Source organism: Desmodus rotundus, chromosome 10, assembly GCF_022682495.2.
Source record: "Desmodus rotundus isolate HL8 chromosome 10, HLdesRot8A.1, whole genome shotgun sequence".
Lineage (NCBI taxonomy): Eukaryota > Metazoa > Chordata > Mammalia > Chiroptera > Phyllostomidae > Desmodus > Desmodus rotundus.
In genome coordinates this window covers 58,315,670-58,333,178 of record NC_071396.1, presented here as the reverse complement: position 1 = coordinate 58,333,178, position 17,509 = coordinate 58,315,670, and the positions used below count along the sequence as shown (strand labels likewise).

The 17,509-nt window shown below is 36.8% G+C and overlaps 1 protein-coding gene across 6 annotated transcripts in view; it reads left to right on the top strand.

Moving 5' to 3' along the window:
* Nucleotides 1-17,509, top strand: part of KBTBD12 (kelch repeat and BTB domain containing 12) — a 174,455-nt gene that overhangs the window by 17,456 nt on the left and 139,490 nt on the right. For 5 of the 6 annotated variants that reach the window (XM_053912571.2, XM_045187926.3, XM_024580527.4 and 2 more), the window contains exons 2-4: nt 8,345-9,518; nt 13,435-13,705; nt 15,818-15,968. In XM_053912571.2, the coding sequence (XP_053768546.1) occupies nt 8,449-9,518; nt 13,435-13,705; nt 15,818-15,968 (1,492 nt within the window). In that variant the 5' untranslated portion in view covers nt 8,345-8,448. The remainder of the gene's footprint in view (nt 1-8,344; nt 9,519-13,434; nt 13,706-15,817; nt 15,969-17,509) is intronic. The other variant, XM_045187927.3, reaches the window with a different exon arrangement.

Below are 17,509 nucleotides of genomic sequence, written 5' to 3'. Positions count from 1 at the left end.
ATGATAAAAACAGTCAGCAAAGAGGGACTAAAGGGAGCATTCCTCAACATAATAAAGGCCTTATATGAGAGAACTACAGCCAACATCATACTCCATGGACAAAAACTTAGAGCATTCCCACTAATATCAGGAACAATACAAGGTTGTCCACTTTCAAAACTTCTATTCAACATAATATTGGAAGTCCTAGCCACAGCAATCAGATAAGAAAAAGAAATAAAAGGAAAAAAAAAGAAAAAGAAATAAAAGGCATCCAAATTGGAAAGGAGGAAACAAAACTGTCATTGTTTGCAGATGACATGAAAATGCACATAGAAAACCCTATATACTCCACCAGGAAACTGCTCAACCTAATAAATGATTTCACAAAACAGTTGGATACAAAGTCAATATCCAGAAATTAAAGGCAATTTGGTATACTAACAATGACACATCAGAAGCAGAACTCACTAAAAAAAATCCCATTTGATATAGCAACAAGAAAAATAAACTACCTAGGAATAAACCTAACCAAAGAGACCTGTACTCAGAAAACTACACAACATTAAAGAATGAAATTAAGGAAGACTCAAACAAAAGGAAACATATACTGTGTTCATGGGTCAGAAGAATTAACATCAAACTGTCCATTACTGCCCAAAGCGACTTATACATTCAAAGTAATCCCTATTAAAGTACCCATGAAATATTTCACAGATATAGAAAAACATTGTAGAAATTTATATTGAACCATAAATGACCCAAAATAGCTTCAGCAATTTTGAGAAAGAAGAGCAGTGTAGGAGGAAACACAATACCAGATATCAAACTATATTACAAGACCACTGTAATCAAAACAGCCTGGTACTGGCATAAAAACCGGCACACACACCAATGGAACAGAACAGAGAGCCCAGAAATAACCCAAGGCTCTACAGTCAATTAGTATTCAAGAAAGGGGGCAGTAGCATAAAATGGAGCAAAAATAGCTTCTACAACAAATGATGTTGAGTGATCTGGACACTCAATGCAAAAAAATGAAACTCAATCACCAACTTATGCCATACACAAAAATAAATTCAAGGTGGATAAAAGACTTAAATATAACTCGTAACACCACAAAAGTTCTAGAGGTAAACACTGGCAGGAAAATCTCAGACATTCCACGCAGCAACATCCTCACAGACATGTCCCCTAAAGCAAGGGACATGAAGGAAAGAATAAACAAATGGGACCTCATCAAAATAAGAAGCTTCTGCAATGCTAAAGAAAACAGCATCAAATTACAAAGAGAACCAACAGCATGGGAAAACATATTTGCCAATGATACCTCAGAGAAGGGTTTAATCTCCAAAATATATAAAGAACTCACACGACTCCACTCCAGGAAGACAAAGAACCCAATGCAAAAATGGGCAAAGGACTTGAACAGACACTTCTCCAAGGACATACAGAGGGTCCAGGGACATATGAAAAGATGCTCAGTATTGCTAGCTATCAGAGAGATGCAAATTAAAACCACAATGAGGTACCATCTGGCACTGGTCAGAATGGCCATCATAAACAAAGCAGCACACAACAAATGTTGGAGAGGGTGCACAGAAAACGGAACCCTAGTAAATTGTTGGTGGGATTGCAGACAGGTGCAACCACTGTGGAAAACAGTATGGAATTTCCTCAGAAAACTAAAAATGGAACTGCCCTTTGACCCAGCAATTCCGCTGCTGGGATTATACCCTAAGAACCCTGAAACACCCATCCAAAAGAACCTATGCACCCCTATGGTCATAGCAGCACAATTTACAATACCCAAGTGCTGGAAGAAACCTAAGTGCACATCAGTAAATAAGTGGATCAAAAACCTCTGGTACATTTACACAATGGAATTATGTGCAGCAGAGAGAAAGGAGCTCATATCGTTTGCAACAGCATGGATGGAACTGGAGAGCATTATACTAAGTGAAATAAGCCAGGTGGTGAGGGAAAAATACCATATGATCTCACCTTTAACTGGAACATAATCAACAGAAGAAAAAAGCAAACAAAATATAACCGGAGACATTGGAGTTAAGAACAATCTAACAATAGCCAGAGGGGAGTGGGGAGGGGAGAGTGGGGAGAGGGGTTTTCAGGAACTAGAATAAAGAACACAGGGACAAAACCAAGTGGGAGGGTGGAAGCAGGGAGGGACGTGTGTTTGGCTGGAGTAGGGTGGAGGGGTGGGGAGAAAATGCAGACAACTCTAATTGTTGAAAAACAATAGAATAATTTAAAAATATATATACATATTCTCTGATGAGTTAGTTTTTTTTTTTAAATTTGTATTTAGGTTCTCTTTTTCCAATCATACTCTTGTTTTAATTGTTTAAAATATTTTATTGATTATGCTATTACAATTGTCGCATTTTCCCCCCTTCACTCACTTCTGTCCTGCCCATTCCTTCCCACCCACACTCCCTCCTTTAGTTCATGTCCATGGGTCATACTTATAAGTTCTTTGGCTTCTACATTTCCTATACTATTCTTTCCTTCTGCCTATTTTCTACCTACCATTTAATCTACCTATTCTCTGTAACTTTCCCCTGTCTCTCCCCCTCCCATTCCTCCGCTGATAACCCTCAATGTGATCACCATTTCTGTGATTCTGTTCCTGTTCTAGTTGGTTGCTTAGTTTTCTTTTGTTTTGTTTTATGTGTGGTTGTTAATAACTGGGTGTGCTGTCATTTTACTGTTCATATTTTTTATCTTCTTTTTCTTACATAAATCATTTTAACAGTTCATATAATAAGGGCTTGGTGATGATGAACTCCTTGAACTTGACCTTATCTGAGAAGCACTTTATCTGCCCTTCCATTCTAAATGAAAGCTTTGCTGGATAGAGTAATATTGGATGTAGGTTCTTGCCTTTCATGACTTGGAATACTTCTTTCCAGCCCCTTCTTGCCTGTAAGGTTTCCTTTGAGAAACCTGCAGACAGTCTTATGGGAACTCCTTTGTAGGTAACTGTATCCTTTTCTCTTGCTGCTTCTAAGATTCTCTCCTTCCGCTTAATCTTGGGTAATGTAATTGTGATGTGCCTTGGTGTGTTCCTTCTTGGGTCCAGCTTCTTTGGGTCTCTCTGAGCTTCCTGGACTTCCTGGAAGTCTATTTCCTTTGCCAGATTAGGGAAGTCTCCTTGATTATTTGTTCAAATAAGTTTTCAATTTTTTGCTCTTCGTCTTCTCCTTCTGGCACACCTGTAAATCTGATGTTGAAATGTTTCAAGATATCCTGGAGGTTCCTAAGCCTCTCCTTATTTTTCTGAATTGTTGTTTCTTCATTCTTTTCTGGTTGGATGTTTCTTTCTTCCTTCTGGTGCACACTGTTGATTTGAGTCCCAGTTTTCTTCCCAACACTGTTGGTTCCCTGTACATTTTCCTTTGTTTCTCTTAGCATAACCTTCATTTTCTCATCTAATTTATGACCAAATTCAACCAGTTTTGTGAGCTTCCTGATTACCAGTGTTTTGAACTGTGCATCTGATAGGTTGGCTATCTCTTCGTTGCTTAGTTGTGTTTTTTTCTGGAGCTTTGATCTGTTCTTTCATTTGGGCCTGTCTTTTTTTTTTTTTTTTTTTTTTTTTTTTGGTTAGGCGTGCCTGTTATGTAAAGGGGCAGAGCCTTAGGTATTCACCAGGGCAGGGTAAAAGTCGTCAGTGCAGTGTGAATCTCTATGTGGGCAAGGGGTCCGAGAGGCAGTAATGGCGCTTGCTCTGCTCTCTGGTGGTTTTCAGTCACTTCCTCCACTACCCATAATCAAATTGGGCCCTTCTGGTGATAAATCCTGAGTGGGTGGGTTTGTGAATGTGCTAGAACCCTGAGGGTCTCTCCAACGAGCTCTCCTGTGAGGTTGTGAGTTTCTCCTGCTGCTACCTGAAACCCCACAGGTGTTTTCAATCAGTGCTTTGAGGCTTTATTTCCCCACACTGGAACTCTGGGTTTTGAGGTCTGTGGCAGGATCTACCAGCTGCTGCCTCACTGTCAGCTGCAGCTTTACCCTCCCCGCCTTCACACTCTGCCACTTCGCTGGGTTCACCAGCCCCCGCCTTGCTGTGTGTACTCTCCACCCAGCTTCCGGTGTCCACCCCTCCTTCCGGTCTGGATGAATGTTTCTTCTTTACCTCATTGGTTGTTGGACCTCCATACAGTTAGATTTTCTGTCAGTTCTGGTTGCTTTTACTTTTTAATTTATGTTTGTCCTTCTTTTGGTTTGCGAGGAGGCAGTGTGTCTACCTATGCCTCCATCTTGGCCGGAGGTCTCCAATCATACTTTTTAAAAATATATATTTATTGATTATTCTATTACAGTTGTCCCATTTCCCCCCCCCTTAATTCCACTCCATCCCACCCAGCCCCTCCCTCCCATATTCTCCCCCTATAGTTCATGTCCATGGGTCATACTTAGAAGTTCTTTGGCTTCTACATTTCCTATACTATTCTTACCATCCCCCTGTCTATTTTCTACCTACCATTTATGCTACTTATTCTCTGCATCTTTCCCGCATCTCCTCCTCCCACTCCCCTGTTGATAACCTTTCATGTGATCTCCATTTATGGGGTTCTGTTCCTGTTCTAGTTGTTTGCTTCATTTGCTTTTGTTTTTGTTTTAGGCGGGTTGTTAATAACTGTGAGTTTGCTGTCATTTTTACTGTTCCTATTTTTTATCTTCTTTTTCTTAGGTAACTCCCTTTAACATTTCATATAGTAAGGGTTTGGTGATGATGAACTCCTTGAACTTGACCTTAGCTGAGAAGCATTTTTTCTGCCCTTCCATTCTAAATGAAAGCTTTGCTGGATAGAGTAATCTTGGATGTAGGTCCTTGCCTTTCATGACTTGGAATACTTCTTTCCAGCCCCTTCTTGCCTGTAAGGTCTCTTTTGAGAAATTAGCTGGCAGTCTTATGGGAACTCCTTTGTAGGTAACTGTGTCCTTATTTCTTGCTGCTTCTAAGATTCTCTCCTTCTGCTTAATCTTGGATAATGTAATTATGATGTGCCTTGGTGTGTTCCTCCTTGGTTGGGTCCAGCTTCTTTGGGACTCTCTGAGCTTCCCGGACTTGCTGGAAGTCTATTTCCTTTGCCAGATTAGGGAAGTTCTCCTTCATTATTTGTTTAAATAAGTTTTCAGTTTTTTGTTCTTCCTCTTCTCCTTCTGGCACCCCTATAATTCTGATGTTGGAACGTTTCAAGATGTCCTGAAGGTTCCTAAGCCTCTCCTCATTCTTTTGAATTCTTGTTGCTTCATTCTTTTCTGGTTGGATGTTTCTTTCTTCCTTGTGGTCCACACTGTTGATTTGAGTCCCAGTTTCCTTCCCAACACTGTTGGTTCCCTGTACATTTTCCTTTGTTTCTCTTAGGATAGCCTTCATTTTTTCATCTAATTTGCGACCAAATTCAACCAATTCTGTGATCATCTGATTACCAGTGTTTTGAACTGTGCATCTGATAGGTTGGCTATCTCTTCGTTGCTTAGGTATATTATTTCTGGAACTTTGATCTCTTCTTTCATCTGGGCCTTTTTTTGTTGTTGTTTTGGCGTGCCTCTTATGTAAAGGGGCAGAGCCTTAGGTGTTCACCAGGGCGGGGTAATGCTGGTCTCTGTGCTGTGACGCTGTTTGTGAGGGCGGTGGTGAGATGGAGCAATGGCGCTTGCTTCACTCTCTGCCGGATTTCAGTCTCTCCCTCTGCTACCCACAATCAAACTTGGCCCCTCTAGTGCTGATTCCCGAGTGGGTGGGCTTGTGCATGCTCTAGGCCCCTGTGAGTCTTTCCAACAAACTATCCTGTGAGGCTGGGAATTTGTCCTGCTGCCACCTCAACCCCCTCGGGTGTTTTCAATCAGAGGTTTAAGGCTTTATTTCCCCACGCTGGAGCCCTTGGTTGCATAGTCTGTTTCACCCCCCAGCCATTCCTTCTGGTTTATCTATGTGCGAATGTGGGGCCGCAGGGTCTGCTAGCAGTTGCACTGCCTGCCCTATTCGTCCCACAATCCGCCTTGTCTCTGGGTCCAGCCATGTTGCTGTGACTTCTATCCACCCGGCTGCCCGTCTCCACCCCTCCTACCAGTCTGGATGAATGTTTCTTCTTTATCTCCTAGGTTTTCGGGCTTCCATACAGTTCAATTTTCTGTCAGTTCTGGTTGTTTTTTGTTTTTAAATTGTTGTTGTCCTTTTGGTTTGCGAGGAGGCACAGTGTGTCTACCTATGCCTCCTTCTTGGCCAGAACTCATCTCCAATCATACTTTTTTATTATATATTTTCCATTACCATATTGGCAAATTGTTGTAATTCCTTTTTATAGGTCTTATAGTTGCCATTATATCGTTAAACATTCCTATCATGTTTAACAGTTGTTTCCTAAAAATAACTTTAATTTAGCAGTGGAAAAAAATATATCATGCCTTATAGAGACACGTGAGTTTTCTAATCCATTACAGTATCACAGGGATTTAGAAAATGTGGAAATAAGCCAGGCAGTGAAAGACAAATACCATATGACCTTACTATAAGAGGAACCTAATGAAAAAAACTATCAAATCAGCAAAACAGAACCAGAGGCCCGGAAACAAGGAACAGATTGACAATAATCAGAGGGAAGGAGGAAGTGGATTAAGTGGGGAAAGAAAGGAAAGGGTCTAATCAACAAACAGGTATAAAGGACCCATGGACATGGACTACAGGGTGGGGATTGACTGTGGGAGCAGGGGTGGGGCAAGGTAGAGCAACAGAGGAAAATTGGGACAACTATAATAGAACAAGAATAAAAAAAGAAAAGAAAATGTATAATCTTTACAGCTGACAAATTTTGTTTTTTATTTGTTGAAATTATCACCTTCCCTTCTTTCTTCACCTCCTAGTTCTGACTTTTCTACCATCAATATTTATCCTTATGGCATGCAACTTATAGCCAAGTAGAGAGTGACAGAAACTTGAGATCCCCTCCTCACATTAAGACTTATACCCTAAGAACCCTGAAACACCAATCCAAAAGAACCTGTGCACCCCAATGTTCATAGCAGTGCAATTTACAATAGCCAAGTACTGGAAGCAACCTAAGTGCCCATCAGCAAATGAGTGGATCCAAAAACTATGGTATATTTACACAATGGAATTCTATGCAGCAGAGAGAAAGAAGGAGCTTATACCCTTTGCAACAGCATGGATGGAACTGGAGAGCATTATGCTAAGTGAAATAAGCCAGACGGTGAGGGACAAATAGCATATGATCTGGCCTTTAACCTGAAGATAATCAACAGAAGAAAAAAGTGAACAAAATATAACCAGAGATATTGAAGTTAAGAACAATGTAACAATAGCCAGGGGGGTGTGGGGAGGGGACAGTGAGGAGAAGGGATTACAGGAACTACTATAAAGGACACATGGACAAAATCAAGGGGGAGGGTAGAGGTGGGGGAGGGAGGTGGGTTCAGCTGGGGTGGGGTGGAGGGATGGGGAGAAAAGGCATACAACTGTAATGGAATAACAATAAAAAAAATTTTTTTTAAAGATTTCTGACTCCAGGAAGGTCTTTCATTAAATCAAAACAACTAATTAACTTCCTTGAAACAGCCTATTTCCATTACTCTAGGGAAGGTGAAGATGAGACATCTAGCTTAAAGAGACTTTGCACTAGACTAGTGCTTTTTAAGTCAAGAAGCCATACAGTCTCTGCTACTGTGAAATAGGGAACAAAGAGAAGCTGATTAAGGAGGGAGGAGAGAGAAACCGATGACTTTCATGTCTTTTCTAAGTTTAGGATGATTTAATTGGAAGTTTCAAATATTGTGAAGTCCCAGGTCAGTTGACTTTGGGTTTTGCTTTCCAAAGCATCTGTTTAGAATTATTTGCCCCAGAGCATAGTTTGAGCAGAATTTTAGGGAATTTTTTTCACCCATACTACATGGCCCATGATTGTGATTTGTGAATTGGCCATTTTAACATTTTGGTGCATTTTGGGGGAGGTGCACATAGCCTTTTATGTTATGTTGCATCTCTTCAGAGAAAATGTTACCTAATTCGTATGTACCCTCTGTCTGCGGGGAAGCTGTATTTTATAACGGGAAGTGGAATCACTTCTGTTTCATTCACGATGGGAGGGAGCACTTTCCAGCCCCCGTAAAAGGCCTCTGCAGCTGATTAGGAAAATAAAAATTTACTATTTATACAATTGATGTTATTTTAAAATATAAAAAAAGTATCTTGAAGTTAAACTATTCTGTTTGGAATTAATAATATTTATTTACAAATACTTCATAGAACTAATGCTGCATTTTAAATATTATAGAGAATCTTTTCTTAGAGAAAAACTGCTTCTTTTCTTTCCCTCAGGATTATTGTATCTCTTGTTGCTTTGTGAGTAATCTGATATGCAAATAGCCCCTCAAGAATCAAGCTAAACTTGAAGACAACTTAGAAACATTGAAGAGTCTATCATGGAGTACAAAATTGATGGGAAAGAAAAATACCAACATAGCTTGAATTTACTGAATAAAATTAAGAATATGAAAGAATTAGCAGAAATGATTGATGTAGTAGTCATAGCAGAAGGAGAGAAATTTCCTTGCCACAGATTGATCCTGTCTGCTTTTAGTCCTTATTTCAAAGCCATGTTCACCTGTGGATTACTTGAATGTACTCAAAGAGAAGTCATACTTTATGACATCACAGCAGAAAGTGTGTCAGTTATATTAAATTATATGTACAGTGCAGTTTTGGAGATCAATAATGCCAATGTACAGACTGTAGCTATGGCTGCCTATTTTATGCAGATGGAAGAAGTCTTTAGTGTGTGTCAAAAATATATGATGGACCATATGGATGCCTTCAACTGTGTGGGTATCTATCATTTTGCAAAGCAGATTGGAGCTGAAGATTTATCTGATCAGTCAAAGAAATATTTATATCAGCACTTTGCTGAGGTGAGCTTACATGAAGAAATACTAGAAACTGAAATGCACCAGTTTCTGATGCTTATTAAATCAGATGACCTTAACATATCCAGAGAGGAGAGCATTTTGGACTTAGTTCTGAGATGGGTAAATCATAACCAGGAATTGCGCAAAGAGCATCTTGTTGAGCTTTTGAAGCAAGTAAGATTGGAACTTATAAATCCTTCTTTTTTAAGACAAGCCCTGAAAAGAAACACAATGCTTCTATGTGATGCAAATTGCATTGACATAATTCAAAACACATTAAAAGCCTTCAGGAAACCACAACAGCATCCTCTAAATCTTCGTTATGGCATGGAGACTACTAGTCTTTTGCTTTGCATTGGCAATAATTCTTCAGGAATCAGGTCAAGACATAGGAATTATGAGGATGCCAGTTTTTGTTATGATCCTGCATCACGGAAGACCTACTTTATCTCATCTCCCAAGTATGGGGAGGGTTTAGGATCTGTGTGTACTGGTGTTGTTATGGAAAACAATGCTATAATTGTGGCTGGAGAAGCAAGTGCCTCAAAACTCGCTAGACAAAAGAACAAGAATGTTGAAATCTATAGGTTTGTATCTAACACTGTATTTATGTTTGTTTTAATTACCTTGCTTTGATATTAGCAACAGTAGAAAAAAATACTGCTGAAAGAGTGATCACATCTTAAATTATATGTAGTCAAAATTATCCTGTAAATACACATTTTATGTACTTTATATATGTAAAATTCATAATTAAATCACCTATACTTAAAAACCTTTCTTTCGACACAAGGACAAAATCAAGGGGGAGGGTAGAGGTGGGGGAGGGAGGTGGGACTGGCTGGGGTGGGGTGGAGGGAAGGGGAGAAAATGCAGACAATTGTAACTGAATAAAAATAAATTAATTAATTAAAATATATATAAAAAATAAAAATAAAAGGAAAAAAACCCTTTCTTTCCCTTTAAGAACATATAGTTGAATTTACATAAGTTAAATATATGTATGTTTTGATTCCATTATGTATCTTTTAATTATTTCCTTATTTATCTATATGCTTTGTTTTTGAAGAGCTTGAAATAACTTTTAACCAGAAGAAATATTTATTACCACTGACTCCTTTGAACTTATTTATTTTAGTTCCTACCCCAAGGTAGTAATTTTTTCTCAAACAAAAATTACTAATTATCTGTCACATTTCATTCTGTATCTTTAATGTGTGGATCTTCCCTAAACCTCCAATAGTATAAAATGTTTGTAGCCTAATAAGAGTGCTTCACTCCTAGAAATGTAAGGAGAAACATAGTGTCTGCTAAGAAGTAGCATATCACCTATTTATTCAGCAAGTATTCAGCTCTTAAATCTACCTGGGTAAATAATAAATATATACATGGAATACATAATAGATAGTAAAGTTCTCCTTCAATATCTTTCTCCCCTCAGTTCCCTCTCACCAGAGTTCATTATGAATTTTCAGTCAGAAAGCAATTTTTATGAACAGTGAAGTTGGGATAAAGAAATAATGAAGAGATCTACTGTCTTTCTGTCATCTCCTAGTATCTTGTTATCTGTTTCAAGCTATAGACCTGTCTCTTTTTCACATTCATCCTTTGGATATGTGTTTCATCTTCCCTAGTAGAGAGAGCAGAGGGAATACAGAACCCTAGATAAGTGACCTGGACCTATGCCCATTGTGGCAGAGCATGTCACTGAGTGGAAGGAGTATCCTTCTTCAGAATTACCAGGTAAAGACTAAAGTACCATGATTTCCATTGTTTTTGTCTTTTGGGATATCAAATCTTAAAGGAAGAGGAAGCTTTATCTTTCCCAGCATGGTTCTTATAGGTCCATGCCACTTGTCTATTTGGTCTTGGATAGATGCCCTTCTTCCCATTTGAGAATCTCTTGTTACAAATACCTTAGGTTCTTTAAATAGTTCTTTTCCTTCATGATCAAATAGTCTACAAAAGTGCCACCAGAATTTATTTTTTTATTTTTTTATTTTTATTGTTATTCAACTACAGTTGTCTGCATTTTCTCCCCATGCCTCCAGAATTTATTTTTAATAAATGCTCAATCCTGTCAAAACGTGTTTCTATTTTCATCCTCAAACATTTTTTTCTTAACTTTTTTGAAGGCCCGCTTCCCTTACTTACAGCATATGTCTGACTACATGCCCTGATCAATCTTGACTCAATCAGGTTCCCATCACCAACCAACTCCTCCACATTGGTCAGAATTAGGGTAAAAGTATCAGTTTTCCTCCTCATTTCCTCCAATAATGAAATTGTCAGCAAGGCAAATATTGAAATAATCAGAAGCATTGCTTAGAGCTTAATGAGACTTCCAGCAGATATCTGGAGAGTTAAAAATATTATGGCAGGTACTACTGAAGGTCAATTTAGTACCAGTTTTGTGATATGTGTGAGAAATCATCATCATCTTGTGGTATATTCCTACTATATTATTTTTGTTTCTAATCCCCTTTATTTTTACCTAGACATTCTTCAGTTTGCTTCTACTCTGTAGATAATATATTTTCATGCAGATACATTTATTTTTGACTTAAAAGAGGGAGTAGACTAATACTCTAGTTGGTCATTTCTTTTCTAAAAGATAGACCTATCTCCTTCACTTATCTCCCATACTTTGATATGCAAACAGCTGAGGATATGTGTTGTTTTTAAACTATCAGCCTCCGAGAACATTGAATGATTTTGTCACTATTATTTTCTTTTTTATGACATATCTATTTTTCTTAATAAATTTTACAGTTTTTTTTTAAATTATGAGTTTACTTGAGCCAAAACTAGTAACAATTGCCAGGAAGCAAGATCTCAAATGCTGCCAAGTTTTATAGTTTTATCTGGGCATTTTCTCTCCATGTTTTCAGTTCAAACTGCTAAAAATCAGATTATCAAATTGGCCAGTGAACATGTACATCCCAACCTTCATGGGATGTATTTCATTCTTGGCCTGTTTTCTTGAATCATGTCTCAGTAAATCAAACCATTTTTTTAGTTCTTTGTATATATTCATTCTACCTATATGTAGGTAGAGGCTTTACTTTAGTAGGTAGGTAGAGGCTTTACTTTAGTAGCCTCTACCTACATATAGATACCTAATCCTCCTTTCTCTTCTGAAATTCAGTACAATTAAAAATAGTGGTAGAAATATCACCTGTGATTCTAGGTACTCTGGTTTCCTACTTAGAATTACCTAGAAGACAGCTATCATAAGGTTTGATAAATTTCTGCATTCAGTTTGTGACAAGCCAGGCATGCCCTATACAAAAGAAGCATAGTCTTCTAACTTACCTGTCAAGAATGGGAAAGAATGAAAGAGTTAACCTAAAACAATTAAGAAAAACTCCTATAAATGTGATCAACTGTCAATGTTTGATGCAAAATAAGTAGTCTGTACTTTAAAATTGTACTTGGTAGGGAACACACATACATAATTTCTTCATTTGTTTCCAAAAGAACAATTTTTTTTTACTTCCCTGGCTTTTGTTTTTTTTGTCTTGTTTTAGTTTTGAATTCCAGGTACACATTCTGGATTTTCTAGGAGAGATCTAATATCATATTTTATCCCACTGTCCCTGTAAGTACTTTTGTCCTTCTCAGACTGTGTCCCAAGTTATGATTGACTTAACCACTATCAAGAGGTAAGACAAAGGATAGCCACAAACTCATGTATTTAGTGACTATATAATGCTATACTTGCACAGATAATCAGTTAATGTATGTGCTGGACTTCTGGAGGTATTAAGAGATCATATATCCTAGTGTCTTATCTCCTGAGATTCTTCTCAGACAGACATAATTATTCATGGAAGAAATTACTAAAATTACCATATCTAGAGGATTAAAATAAATGTTAAATGCCTGACAGACATCTGCAGGTAGATTTTTATAACACCCACACGTGCTCTTGATACTGATCTAAGCCAATTAGAACTAAAAGAACAATCCTTAAAAGTCTACACATACATCAGCCCATTAGAAGTCTCTGAATTGAGATGTTTTCAGATTCTCTGCTCTAAAACTTATTTCTTTAATTAGTATTAAGGTGAAGCTTCTAGTCCACAGAATTAAACTTTTTAAGTTTTTTTTTATTTTTACTTATTATTCTCTTATGGTAAATTAGAAATGATTTGCTAAAAGACTTTGCTATTTTTTCTTGATTTTCCTCCCCATAATTAGGAAATGAAGGCTAGACCTGGATAATCTATACTTTTTCAATATACTATTTTTCCTAAAATTCTGCAGGTAGGTGTGAATAATAGTTTCTATACACATTATATTTTGTTCATCAGCCCTTTCAAAAAATAAAAAAAGATCTTGCAAACCTGTATCACTATCTTATAGTGATGTTTACTTTCTCTCCAGTAAGAAGAACCAAATCATATTGTTTTTAGTTGGAAAAAAAGCTTAAGTGTGTTTCTTGGGTAAGTTGTTTTCATGTTAACTCTAATCCTGAATTCTCTTTCTGTTAATTTACAGGTATCATGATAGAGGAAACCAGTTTTGGGAAAAGTTATGCACTGCTGAATTTCGAGAGCTCTATGCTCTTGGCAGTGTCCATGATGATCTCTATGTTATAGGAGGACAGATGAAAATTAAAAACCAGTATCTTATTACAAATTGTGTTGATAAGTACTCTGTAGACCAGGACAATTGGAAAAGGGTGTCTCCCCTTCCACTACAATTGGCGTGTCATGCTGTAGTGACAGTGAATAATAAACTTTATGTGATTGGAGGCTGGACCCCTCAGGTTAAGTAATTTCCTACATACCTAACTGGCATGGCTATGCAGAATCTGTTGATGCTATGTTGAAAATGTTGTAGTTGTTCAATACTAAAAGAGTATGATTTTCATTTTGGTAAAAAATTTTATTTTATAAAACACTAAACTTAAATTTTAAAGTGTTAAATCAGTGTAGGAGAATAAAACTGTAAAGTGTGTTATTCATAGAATGACTTCATTCAGTATTCATGCTGTATTCTTCATAATCCTTCCCATCTTATTAATTATGAAAGATGCTTATGCTGAGGGATTATCTGTAGGGAACATCTAAGGAGGAGCTAGAAAAGCTGGGTCCTCATCCCAGAACTGTCTGCATAACAGCTGTATGAGGTGAGGCAACTAACTCTTAGGTCCTTTCCACATTTAAGATTCTTACTTTAAGTAGGAAACCAGAATAATACTCATCCTGTGTTGGCACAATTACTTCCGCAACAGCATATTGTGATTTTAAACACTTTATGTCTTTGCTGAGCATCCACACACAGAGAAACCAGAACACTGTTTGTATGGAAGCCCCATGAAATGTTGGCAAGCCAAAATTGAAAGGTTAATAGAGTGTGACCACAGTGGTCCTTCATCTTCTCTTGGGTGTTCCTCCCAGTGCCTTGGAGCTCTCACAGTAGTATCTCCAGTTGTCTTTTACCCTGGCCATGTAGTCTTTCTAAGAGAAATTAATCTTACTAGCTCCTTGTCCACCCACATGACATAAAATAAATTTATTGTTTCCTATATAATTTCTTGATTTTCCATATTTACTTCATGATAAAACCAATGCTTTTGCATTTATTTCATAAGCTTGCACTTTGCCGTGTATATAGCATACCATACCTGTTTTAAAAACTTAAACTTCACATTTAATACATTTTAAATTTGTGCTGTGTATCAAAAAGAAGTACAGATTTAATCCCAGCTACGAGCTGATACCTGACAAATTATTTGTAATTAAGCTTTTTCATAACTATTCATTACATAGTTAATTTTGCATGAACAAGCTCCAAAGACAATTTAGAAGCTTTTCTTTACTTTTCATTCACTATATGGAGATTAAATACTTACATTAGAAGACAATATATTAGAAGGAAAATTAAAACAATAAAGATAACACTTACTAATTTATATTGTCTTTGAACTAATGACATGTGAATATTTTACTGCATAAGAAAAGCTTTAGCTAGTCTTTGCCTAATACTATACATTAAATTGCAAGATAACAGAGTTGTGAGTGCAATCATAGTGATAACTCTTGATGCACTTAAAGTAATTAACTAAAATTAATTGCACACACCTTTTGTAACTATGGTAATTATTTCTGTGTTGAACATCTGGATCCAAAACAAAAACTAAAAGACACTTAAGCATCCTTAGCCTGAGGTCATAAAAGTTCCTGACACATTGTAAAAAAGAATTACTTCACCTGAAGTTTATCAGTAGGAGAAGCCACATATATCTGTGTAAGAATAAACAGTCATTCAATTTGTACTATCTCTAGTCATTTAAAAATATATGTAAATAAAATAAATATATAAAATAACTGAATAATTTATATTAATTCATGTATTTTAAAAATTGAATTCAGACCATTCCCATGTAAGTTATAATTATGGGCAAAAATAATTACTATAACACTATAATATTTTGTAATTTTGTTCCATTTGTATTAGAAAATTACTATAAATATAAATGCCTTATAAATTGTTTCTCACAAATATTAGAATCCACCACTATAACGTTTGACAAAATAAAATTATACTTTAAATACTGTTCTACTATAGAAAGCATGGTTTCATTTTTAAGGCATTGCAGCTGCTTCATTTTTAAAAAATTCTGTGTTGTCTTATTGCTAAGATCACAGATTATTTGCTGTAACCCAACACCTTAGCCTCATTATTACAGAATATAAATTTCTCTGATATTGACAATGGATTTATAACCCCAAATCATGGGATTTGTGTATTTGTGAGTTCAAGTCACTACAGTTAACCTCTGTCTGTTTGGCTATTTACTTTGGTTAATTGCATTTATGTATCCACAGAGATTTTAAATTATGTATTATTATATTGGTCGTCATATTTCATGCAGATGGATCTTCCTGCCGAAGAACCTGATCGATTAAGCAACAAACTGTTGCAGTATGACCCTAGACAAGACCAATGGACAGAGCGGGCACCCATGAAGTATTCTAAGTACCGATTCAGTACAGCTGTAGTCAACAGTGAGATTTACGTTTTGGGTAAGAAGAAGCAGATTGCTAAAAGAATATAACTCCTTTTATTTTTCTCAGAAGTTTGCCTCAGTAAAAATGAAATATTCTCTCTTCCTCTTGCATTCTAGTTCAAATGTATATATAATTAGCTATTTTTCCTTGTATTTCTTGTCTTCTAGAGCACAGGTAATAATATTAAATAAAAATCCATTGACTTATTAAAAACAAAATTATCCTTATGGAATTTCCAAGTCCTTTGGAATATGAAAACAGTAGTGTTACATCCTAATATATATTATCAAGAAAAATATTTTCAAATAGGAATAAGACTTCAGTTACTTTTAAAAACGAAATATAGGCCTTTGCAACAAAATATGATTATCTGTGATAATAGATGAGAAAGCCACCATAGGAGAGACAAAGCCACAGATCATGCCAATGATCATCTTCACTTTCCCTCTACCACCTAATTTCTATAGAGATGTTAACAAATAACTTTTATCTGAATACATTTTTTTCTTATCACTCAAATATGTGTGATCTTATACTAGCCTATAGGAGTTGGTGAAAGATTGATTCAATCCCACAGAAACCCCTAGTGCGTCAATATACAGGGTCTGGCACAAATAACACCCTCATTTATTAAAAAATCATAAGTATGTAATTCTGTAACATAACAATATCACACTCAAGCACACCATATGACATTTTAGGTGAAATGTTCAAATTAAAACTATAAATTATTACACCCATAATATTACCCTACCAAACACATTGAAGCAGGCTGTATTTCCCCTATTCTTTGTTTTTTCCTTTTATTATTAAGTCCTTTGCTCTTCTTTTTTTTTAAATTTTTATTGTTATTCAATTACAGTTATCGGCATTTGCTCCCCATCCCTCCACCCTACCCCAGCCGAACCCACCTCCTTCCCCCACCTGCACACTCCCCCTTGATTTTGTCCATGTGTCCTTTATAGTAGTTCCTGTAATACCCTCTCCTCACTGTCCCCTCCCCACTCTCCCCTGGCTATTGTTACATTGTTCTTAACTTCAATGTCTCTGCATACATGTTCTTTGCTTTTTTCTTTTGTTGATTATGTTCCAGTTAAAGGTGAGATCATATGCTATTTGTCCCTCACCACCTGGCTTACTTCACTAGCATAATGCTCTCCAGTTCCATCCATGCTGTTGCAAAGGACATGATCTCCTTCTTTCTCTCTGCTGCACAGAATTCCATTGTGTAAATATACCATAGTTTTTGGATCCACTCATTTGCTGATGGGCACTTAGGTTGCTTCCAGTACTTGGCTATTGGAAATTGTGCTGCTATGAACATTGGGGTGCATAGGTCCTTTTGGATTGGTGTTTCAGGGTTCTTAGGGTATAATTTTTAGTTTTCTGAGGAAATTCCATAATGTTTTTGACAGTGGCCTCACCAGTCTGAATTCCCACCAGTATGCACTAGGGTTCCCTTTTCTCCGCATCCTCTCCAACATTTGTTTGTTGAATTGTTTATGATGGCCATTCTGACTGGTGTGAGATGGTACCTCATTGTGGTTTTAATTTGC